Here is an 11,099-nt window from a genome sequence, read left to right as displayed (position 1 = left end):
AAGATTGACGTCCGATTCGGGTTTTAGTTAAACTGTTTGCTTCCATGTAAATATTGATAAGATATGATAAAAATATTTTAAATTACCATATAAGAAAATTTATAATTTCTGCTTCACAATAAATTGTTACTAATAATGAATCATTATTTGCAAATTAATTTTGTATGTTTTGTTAATTTAATTTTATTCTCAATTTTATAGGAATATTAATGATAAATTTTCAGTTGTTTTTAAATGAAACACCCTATATATACATTAAACAAAATTATGATATAAGATACAGTGAATTACATTAATCATTAGTATGTGATCAATACAACATTAGTTAGGACTATCGGTAATTTATAATAATCATAATTACGACTAACCTCTTAACAACAATTACATCAGACAAAATAATTAGAGCTCAATATCGAGAAATAGGAGAAATATCCTTTAAATATAGTTTGAATTTCAAAATAATTGTTTTTTCTTCTTCAAAAAGTGGAAAAGAGAAACCTTTGTTTCGACTGTGTGCACGTGAATCTAATTTAAAAAGAAGAATATTATTTTACAAGCTGACAGTAAATTAATGACGACTGCGTACATAAGTTTATAATTTTATAATATAATAACATAGAAATAATATTTCTATATTATCGCTAATATAGCTGTTATATGAAAAGGCAATTTCAGTAGCCAAAGGAGGAAATTGTGATGTTTATTATATGCCGTTTGGTGTTATAATAAGACAACTTTTGATAGAGTTGAAAAATAACAAGATGTGAACAAATTTATTACATAAAAGTTACAATAATTTTCCACTTCTCCGTCTTAAATATATCTCGTCTGCAACCTCTAAAGCATGATACCCCTTATAAATGTACACCTATGCAATATAAAAGTGGAATGAACTGTTACAGCGTATGAAATGTTTTTCTTGAATATTAAATTTTTCAACGTATGAAAAAAGTAAAACCAAAAGTAAAAATTTTTCTTTTTGGTATACCAATGATATTGGTTTACAGAATTCCAAACATACAATAATTTTGTTTCTTTTATGGAAAAGGAATTTTTTATAGCACAAAATATTAGCTGATTAAAAATTAGTTTTATGACGATGAAGCGAGTACAATTAAAATGAAAAGAAATTATAAACACATATCGCACCTTACGAGGATTAGTTTAAAATGTAATTAATTACAAAGCGATTTAATTATAAAGTAACCGTGAAAATGTAAATAAACATAACGTATTCGCCGTCCACTCTCAACAATTAAGACTTAATATTGCCAGAGCGGTTGTATTATGCAAATCAGTTGGGGGCTCGCGTGTACACGCCTACAGATGCTGAGCTATAAATATAACTATAGAGAGGTGATAAATGTTGGACGTTTTAATTAGCTTACTTTAAAAATGTGTATGATTTGCTTAGGGTCAAGAACTTAATCCAGTCATGAAGCGAAAATGTTATTCTCATGACGCTGTATTTTCTACTTTCTAAGTTATAATTTGAATAACAATTTATACAATAATTGTTATTAATAATATATTTTCATTATCATTAAATCATTACTATGTATTTTTCTACCTTAAAATAACGTTTTAAAATTAAAAGAGGTTCTGTTTATGAAATCAGTGAGGAAAAGGTTCATTGAGGCCTGTTTAAGTTCAATTTTACTTGAGGGATAACTTGACTGGCAAAAAATTATTCAAAATAATAATGAACTTTCACGATTACATATTTTTTTATCTTGTTATTTCAAATTCATGTTACATGTGAGTACAACTTAAGCTCTGACAATAAAATAATATGTGATGAAAAAATTAAACCAAAATCGTAATTTATAAACTTTTAATAGTAAAGGCACTTAAAAATAATATATAAATATCGTTTCTATAAATTAATAATTCGCTTGAATTTATTTTGGACGGGAAATAGCATCACTATACATACGTTATGTAAGTATATCATTTTTAAAATCGCTACATAGTACTATGTAGTTTACTATTTTTATTTACAATTAGGAGGCGGCTAGGTATATACAATATATTTTGAAATCTCTAAAAAATAACCTAATCTAGACGTAAGTCTATTTAAAAAAAAAACTTTATAATATACAGAAGTATAATGTTCAGTTCTTAAAATTTTATAGCTTAGTATAAAAGTATTTCCTAGCATTATTTAGCATTAATCAGTTATATATTTAAATAATTTAATACCTTACACTAATTAACATCTAATATCACACTTTTTATATAAAGATAATGAATTTCTTTTTCATTTGCATAAAATATTATTCTTAGGTCTTCATCAAGTTGTGTCCCTGGTGCTATTGCGTTGATGCTTGGCTATAAAAATAATAAAATCATTAATCAAATGACAGTATAGTGAAGGAGTACCAATTATTAATATTATTTGTTAAAACATAGTTTTTATTGTAATTTAATTGATTGCGCCAATTAATTACCAGTGTGAAGGAAGAGATGGTTCTTCAGATTGGTGTGTTTTGAAAAGCCTCTGGAGCAGATATGGCACTTGTAAGGCCACGAACCGCTGTGGACATACATATGAGATTTCAGGTCGCCAGGGGTCGGGAACGACTTCGAACACAGACTGCATTTGTGAGGCTTTTCCTATAAACAAAAAAATATATTTAGTAATCATTTAAAATCAAAGATTGTTTATAATGTATAACACTAAAAAGATAATTTTCAATTCGGAATCCAATAAAGAAAAAAATGCAAATACAGAAGACCGAACAGTATTAAATAAAACAAAAGATACTAAGAAACCATAAAGAACGTCATTATAAACCGAACTATCCGCTGTAAATATAACTTAACTCATTCTCAAAGATAATGACTAGAAATAAAATAAAATCAATGTAGGAAGACAATAAAACGGCTAATAATCATCATCATCCCCAATATAATCAAAGTCATGACGGTGCACATCGCGCGGAGAGCGTGCAAATGAATTTATAATGGAAGTCTTAGTGCCTTGTTTTGAGTCTGCCAACCCATTTTACTATCTCACTGGTTCTATATTGCTTTAGAATTACAATTTAAAGAATATTCCTTTAATTAAAAAGTGTTTATACGGTAGTTTAAGAGTTATCTTCAATACTGGTTTCTCTGTCTATGGCTATAATGTATATTTTAATTTTTTGAGAAGAATTTTGTTAAGAACGAAGAGGCATGTGAAATGGTTTAACCGTAACGAATTTAAAAAACGTGTAAGCTGCCGACATTGTTTCAAAATTGTCACCTACTAGAATGTTTTCTCGATTATAAAAAGGCTTGATGACCCGTGAATAACACATAAACATACGGTAGACATGACCGTAATTGAATAAACCATATCGACGTTTCACTGCGGCTTCCTTCGGTCATTATGCTTCATTTATAGCTTTAATATCTTTGAAATAGCTATCAACGTTACGTGGTTTGAACAGTTAACTATTTTCCTCTTCTTTCTGTATATTCCTCCATATTCCATTGCTCTTGCTTTCATGTCATTTTAATGGATTATATTAAACATATACTCGAAATAAAATAGTTTCTTTGGAATAAAAAAATAAGAATACACTATTTGCTTTTTTACTCGGTCTTCCGATATATTTAACTGTATGGTACAACAGGTGCAAGGACAGCCCGGTTTATTTGAATATACATATAAGAATTTCATTCAAAACCCTTAGTTTGATTTAAAATAAAGTCGTTTCCGTTGTCTAATCAAATTTTATCGCTAGGAGTGTTACCACCCATTTAATTTTCGCTAGCCCGCCCACAACACACACCCAGTAAAAAGCGTAATTACTATACCACAAAATCAGAATGGAGTTCCAAAAGAAGTTTTATTGATGACTATAACCATATTTTTATATGGGCAGGTTGGCGTATCCCCAGTGGCTCAATCAATTTTACAAAAAAAGGAGTGGAATTATTATTTCGACCTTTCTTGCTACCGAATATTGCAATGTATAAATCAATAAACAAAGAGCCATTAGTTGTCTGACAATTTCCGTTGGATAAATCACGAGCCGCACAAAAAACTCGTCTCGCGCACGGATAATGAACGTATGCATTTTGTGTCGGCGAAAAAACAATATTAGTGTCAATTCTCTCATAATTTACACTTGTAATATCTTTCTTTCATTAACAATAACGCACAAATAAAGAATGTCATATGATAACCAAAAAAATCATAACTTATTATATTTGAAATAAAAAAAGTTCTACTATCGCAAATGCACTGGAGATTTAGTGAAAATATAATTACAGCTATCTAGAAATCAATTAATATTCAAGACAAAAACGATATAATATCGTTCCACTCTCGATAGGCAAATCGCTCGCTCGATCACGATCCTTCTCCAGTTGTATCTCGTCCCAACAGTGACGTATGGCCAACTGATACAGCGGCTGCGTTATGGAAATTGAATGCAAATGCGATGCGCCTCGCTTAATTTAACTAAATAAATTGATCCACGTAAGATGCGTGCAGGACCTATTAGGTTTCGGTATTGCTCGTTAGGACTTATTCTTGGAAATCAGGATATTTCTCTAATGAAGATAAGTTCTTATTTTCAATTCGTTGATGTTGATCGGGGTCAGAAAACTCAAAATCCTTTGGCGGTTTAAACAACCTTGTTTTGTCATATGGGAACATACTTTTTATTTTAATATCGGAACTGTATAAAGTTAAAATTTGTAACTTTAATAATATAGCTGCTTCGTTAACTTTTATAATGCCCACAATAAAGCAATAAGAAAGTTGATACAAAAACATCAAAGTTGAAACGTTGTTCTTATCATAATCTTCACTATAGGTACCTAATTAATTACCGTAGCCCAATTATAGAGAGTTCGATTAATCAATATTGTGGCGGCTAAAACGAGACAAGGTGAATATTAATTGGAGCCTCATACATCATAAAGTGTTTTGATCTATCCAGGGCTCATGCACATGTTAATAAAGAGTCGGATATCTCCAAGCGTCATGTTTCTTAACATATTAAAAACCGATTTTTATATTAAGACGAATTTCCGCTGAAACACTAGCCAGCGGAAAGTCTTGAAAACAACTGTTCATTTGTAAACTACCTCTTAGAAATGAAAATAAATATTATTTGTATCTGTAATACGTATCTGTATCTTTGGTATACGAAAATCTAAATTGATATCGGCGTCATGTAAACCGTTCTGTGTTAAGTGCTAAAAAATAAAAAGACTGTCGCGTCCAATCAAGTGTGATTGCAATCCACGCGTTCTTGATAAAATTTATTTAAATTCAGCACTGCACCAGGATAAGAGTGCCTCAACAAGTTCGTTAACATTTAGTTTTACGTACATTAAAAAATTAGAACCTCTGTGGACATGAAGCGGTTAGAAAGAGTATAATTAAAAAAATAAATAATAATAATTATAACTTTTATAACTAATTTGTAAAGTTCAGTTTGGAGCCAGCCTGATCGATAGGTCATTTCATAAAGTCACATCGCTCAAATAATTTAATCAGTACAGCCAGCAAAAGGACGATAATGTATGATTGATTGTGTTGCGTGCCGATGCGATCAAGGCGTTTGCGCATTGAAAATGTTTTTACTCTGACGTTGCATTAAAATTTTAATATAAGTGATAAGTTTAAGCATACGTTTCAAGTATAAACATAAACATTTTGCTTTCGAAATTACATGTAATATAAGACAATTAACATATTCCATATTCTAAGACATCGAAATCAAAAGGATTTTGTTATTTCAAAAAATACATACGAAAAATATGATCATACGTGACACGTTGGCCTCATGACAAACAGTTGAAATCTTATTTCGAAGCATTGAAAAATGGAATTAATAATTTATCTTATAGGAATCAAATTCCATTACACTTAGTTGTATTTCATTGCGTACTTAGAGAGACTGTGTACATTTTTATATTCATTTCATCATGCCGCAACTGATAACGTCAAGACGATCATCTGCTTTCGGATTAGTTTTTTTTTACTTTGATCTCTTAATACTTATTTGGTTGGAATGAATTATCTCTTTTATTTATCAACTTAAGTATGGCAAATTGCATCTCATGTTAAAGTCTTTTTAGATAGTAATAAGTGAATGTAAGAAAATATTTCTAATAATATATTAAATTCATTATTATAGGTGTTGCAATAATTATAAAAAGATTTTATAGAATCACAGGAAAAACATTTAATTAAGATATCATAAAAAATTGTTGGAAAGTTATAACTAAAATGAGCTGCGATTGTCAGTACGCAATATGTCATTATTTGTAAATCAGCTATATTGTTAAGTAACCGTGTTACAGACGTTGGTCGACACGCGATCTCTGCAATTAACTGTGCAATAGTTGGTTTTTTTTACTTTATTAATACCTAGTAAGTACAGGGTAGGTATAAGCCAAAGTTGTATACTTTTTGATTTTTCATATTGAAAAGTACGAACAAAAAATATTCTCCTGAGATAGTTCGTTGAAATATATTAAATCCCTTATAAGCTACATCCGATTTGTTTACAATGTACGGAGTATAATATAAAAAACTGAATATAAAATATATCGAGATTCACATGATTACAAGTTAGAAAATCAACGTTTATTTTGTTACAGTTTTTATTTTAAAATATTTTATTATTCATACCTGTCATGTTTTTAATGCACAGTAAGGATCGTCTCAATTTGAAAAGAAATGTTTTATCTCCTGAATCTATTAGAAAAAATATGAGAACGTTCTGAGAACGTCGTCGTTTCTTGCTTTAATGCAATATTATGTATTTTCGTATGAATTTTATTCAGTCCCCCTTTCAAGATAAAATGCTAATGTGTTAAGTTCAAAACCACTGGTATCGGACCACAATTTTTCCAGACTTAAAGATATTTTTGGATTCTGTATAATATAGGGACAACGGGTAAAACCTAATAAAAAATCTATATTAACAATGTAAAAGACGCGTGTGATAAACAAGCAACGGTCATGTTTAATTAGAAAATGTTATATTGTTTATAACATCGCTTCTCGTTTAGTTTTCAAGATAATGGTTATTTATAATCTTATTTAAATTTTAAATCAGAAATGCATCCGTTCCGCCGGAATTATGAATCATAGGAAAAATAAAACGAAATCACTAATTATTCTCATTCGTTCTATTTACACAAAATGTCATTTAAAGCTTTTCATTCCTTTATTCGAGCATATATATTCATTTTGTTTGAAAATTTTACTTTTAATTTGAGTGTATTTTCAAACAATTTTTTTCTATTGATACATTCAGTAGTTTGACTAATGAGTTTAGTCTGCGTGATGTATGCAATATTTAATCTAAAATCTCAAACTATTCGCTCAAACTGTATAAAAATAATCTAAATTTAAATCCCAATGGGTGCGTCACTGTCAAAAAGACTCATTAAACGAATCGACAGATAATAATTTGACGTTAAATCTTTTATATTACCGGCAATCAAAGCTCTGATATATAAAACGGGTACAATGTACCAAACGTCGTTATTCAATTCGAAAGTTTACTAGATCAATAAATTCGTTGATTGACTTCCTGTAATCCACTTAATTCTGTCGTTGATTTCAAACATTTATACTTAAAGTCACTTTGATCTCGTAAATAATCAATATCCGTTACACATCATTCCTATTTATGCGACTTCGATCGACTGATAAGTCGTAAAATGTTTACACAACTATAATTGGGAGCCGAAATTGTAACTAAATTAAGCAACTTGTTTGGTGACTTCAATTTTCATTAACTGGTAGGCATAGAATATATCGTATAGTAGCTCTAACAGTGGATAATTTATAAACGGAAATTAAATATGATATATATTATGTACGTTTGGGTGATGAACTAAAAGTCATTTAATTTTCACGAGATTCATTACTATAAATTGTATCAAAGCAATTAACAAGTGTTTAAATGCTGAAGTTCGAAGTGTTGTGGCAGGTGTAAAGGATTCAAGGAACTCGGGTTTATAAAAACAATAAGGTGCCATCTGCTAAGGTTTTTCGAAACTGTTATAAAATTTTATGAATGATTTTAAAACTTGCTATGATAAGCATAAAAGTATTAAAAAAAAAAAAAAAAATTTAAGTTTTGAATTAAAAATAATATGAAATAAAATCTTTTTAAAAATATTTGTTTACAATATATATTACCTTCATACTTTACTTGACTTTCTTACTATTAGGTGTTCGACAAGAATGCAAATTCATTTCGTACAAGCAATTGTTACGACGAGTGTCCAAATTGACAGAAATACCAGCAGCGAACAAATAACGAGCCTCTAACGAGGACGAAGTGTCATGTTATGGTGACATTTAAAGATTCTATGAATTGATATTGTGAATAACAATAAATATCATGCCACATAGACTCACAATTTTTTTTTATTTAGGTAAAATCCCTGGGTTTTTGGGTATGGCACACTATGTTTGGGAAAAGCACACATTGTTATTGTTTACAATAATATTACATAAAAAGTGAGTTTCTGAGTACTCTCCCAAAGGGCAAGAATACTTACAAGAATTTGAAGACTTGAATTAAACGGAACTTAACCAGTATGCCTTTATATGACCACATCTAAAGCAGTCATCCTAAGTATCAACAATTGCTTCCTCAGCTTCGTATCAGCTTCCCATTGTCCATCATTCACATCCATTGTGAACGATGCTTTATTATTGAACCTGTCAATTCCTAACTAGCTCAGTACTGTCCCATAAGATGCCACTGACAGTTGAAAGATTCTTGCAGAGAGAATGCCTGATTTATCAGTACAGAAAGATAATGGGTTTGTGTTGAAGGTAAATAAATTTAGTTTCATGTTATAATATTTTATGGTAAAATACGATAGGACATATTTCATCATAGCACAGACCGAATAAAAGCATATGAAATGTTCTGTAGATGAAAAAAATTATGGTTTATTATAGGTGCCGATAGAACACACTGTCTGGTCATCTTATATACCAAAGTTCTCATACGAGCGTGTGAAGCCACGGTTCGGTGATCGCGACGTCTTCAATATCGTCTTGTACGACACGGTTCCTTGAATCCGTGGGAACAATTATTTTTGACTTTTTGAACCACTTCATTATTATTATTGGCAAACGTCCTTTTAATATTATTCATGTTTCAATAAAACAAATATTTTTTTTAATATAAATCTTATCGAATGTTACATGCAGCATAAGAATTTTTACTGAAATTACGCAATGCATGCATTGCAGTAATGATTAAGTAGTGTAATAATTCTGATTGTTTTTGTAAAAGTATTACGCTGTCAATGCGTTACACTTGCTGCCCACTACGATTCCCACGATGACCTGACCTGGTAATTTATTGGCCCTCCTTCACAACTACCTGTGACCGCAGGTGCACCCTATGGAATTAGGGCTGATACAAATAAACAATTATTTTCCCCAAGTTTTTTTTAATAGAGCAGAACAGTAGAAAAAGTTTAAAAAATGTGTATAATGAATACCTGATTTATACATCCAAATATATAAAGTATAATATATTGCTGTTTATAAAGGAAAAAATATATTTTTAAATAGTTTTAAATTTTATGGGATACGTAAAAGTTTGATGTTATAAATAGTATAGAGTGGCAACCCTGTGGCCGTTTACCGTGTAAGGTGCTTTGTGATTTTCTTAAGTCGTGGACACATGAGGTCATAGTTAAATAAGTAAAAACTTAAGGGGCGTTATGGGAAGTGAGCACAGTAACATCACCAGGTAATATGCAAGCTTTACCGACTCATAGGATTTTGTATGTTATTATCATCACTTATGAGAAAATTAATTACACAATAGCATTTAAAGATCATTTTTATGTGAACATGGGAACTTATACATAAATTGAAAACAAAAAATCCAACAAAATTAGACAATGATTAATTATTTCCGTCAATTTTTAAATTATATATGAAATAAGTTTTTATAGATCCAATTTCATTAAAAATCGATATTATTTAAAATAACCAAAGAGTTTAAGAAATGTATCGCAATTAACATAATGCCGGTGATATTCTGACTAGAAAATAAATTGACAAATTTCATAATGGAAATATTGTGGCGTAAATTGCATATTTTTCAGATTAAAAATAAGGAAAATTTATAGTAATAAAGCTAAAAGGATATAGTTGCAAGAAACATGTGAATTATCAATAGAAAAACTGTAATAAGGCAGCTATTGTTTTAACAAGGATAACGAGTTTTTATGGATTTATAAATCGATTGTGTTGTATGTAAGCTTCCGTGATTTCTAGTAATAATTAAAGATATTTTTTAATTATTGGTTTTTCTATTTCTTCATTCGTATTAAATATATATGACGTCTTAACTTGTTTTTACTCCATAATCTATGTTCATTATATTCTTATTTTCTTACCTTTATATGTGTCATTCTATGGTAATAGAGATTTGAACTCGCCGTAAATCTTTTCCCACAATGCTGACACTGATGAGGCTTTTCACCAGAGTGTATCCTTCTATGTGTATTAAGACTGCTAGATGTACTAAAGCCTTTATTACATACCATGCAAACATGAGGCTTTTCACCTAAAATATATTTAGGAAGTCATATAACATTTTAAAGAAAATTTAAAATTTTACAAACACCAACATCAATATTATTTACATACCGGTATGTGTTCGCATATGCCTTTTTAAAAGTGATGGCCTGTCGAATGCCTTTCCACAAACTTCGCAAGGGAGCAAAGCCCTTTCAGACTTAGCAGGCCTCCTTTGAATTTTTGGTGTCATTTCTAAAAGTTCAGTCGATGATCCAGCTGATGAAGATGTTAAGGAGTCACCAGATACAGATTTGTGTTCATCTTCAGCTCCTGATGGAGGAGATATTGGTAGAAGAACTCTTGAGAGTAATGATGTGGAAAGATCTAAAGGTGAATCTGTAAACAATTTTCAATATGTAAGTTTTTGTAGTAAGAGATCGTTTAATTTCACAAAATTTAAAGCATTGGTTGATGAGTCAAATATGTAAACCCATTCAAATCTAAACCATTAAATATCTTGATCCAATCAGAGCAAAAAAAAAAAAATATTAATGAACCAATTTATTGACAACCG

The 11,099-nt window shown here is 29.9% G+C and overlaps 1 protein-coding gene across 1 annotated transcript in view; it reads right to left on the bottom strand.

The window, feature by feature from the left end:
• Positions 1-1,850: 1,850 nt before the first annotated feature.
• The window catches only part of LOC116768797 (zinc finger protein 177-like), a 33,306-nt gene continuing 24,057 nt past the window's right edge, over positions 1,851-11,099 (bottom strand). The window contains exons 4-7 of the mRNA XM_032659634.2: positions 10,655-10,921; positions 10,402-10,571; positions 2,451-2,616; positions 1,851-2,331 (exon numbers count right to left, since the gene is read on the bottom strand). Of these exons, the coding sequence (XP_032515525.1) occupies positions 2,294-2,331; positions 2,451-2,616; positions 10,402-10,571; positions 10,655-10,921 (641 nt within the window). The 3' untranslated portion in view covers positions 1,851-2,293. The remainder of the gene's footprint in view (positions 2,332-2,450; positions 2,617-10,401; positions 10,572-10,654; positions 10,922-11,099) is intronic.

Source organism: Danaus plexippus, chromosome 4 (genome assembly GCF_018135715.1).
Source record: "Danaus plexippus chromosome 4, MEX_DaPlex, whole genome shotgun sequence".
NCBI classification, from domain to species: domain Eukaryota; kingdom Metazoa; phylum Arthropoda; class Insecta; order Lepidoptera; family Nymphalidae; genus Danaus; species Danaus plexippus.
The sequence above is the reverse complement of the archived record's forward strand: the minus strand, read 5'-3'. Positions and strand labels throughout refer to the sequence as shown.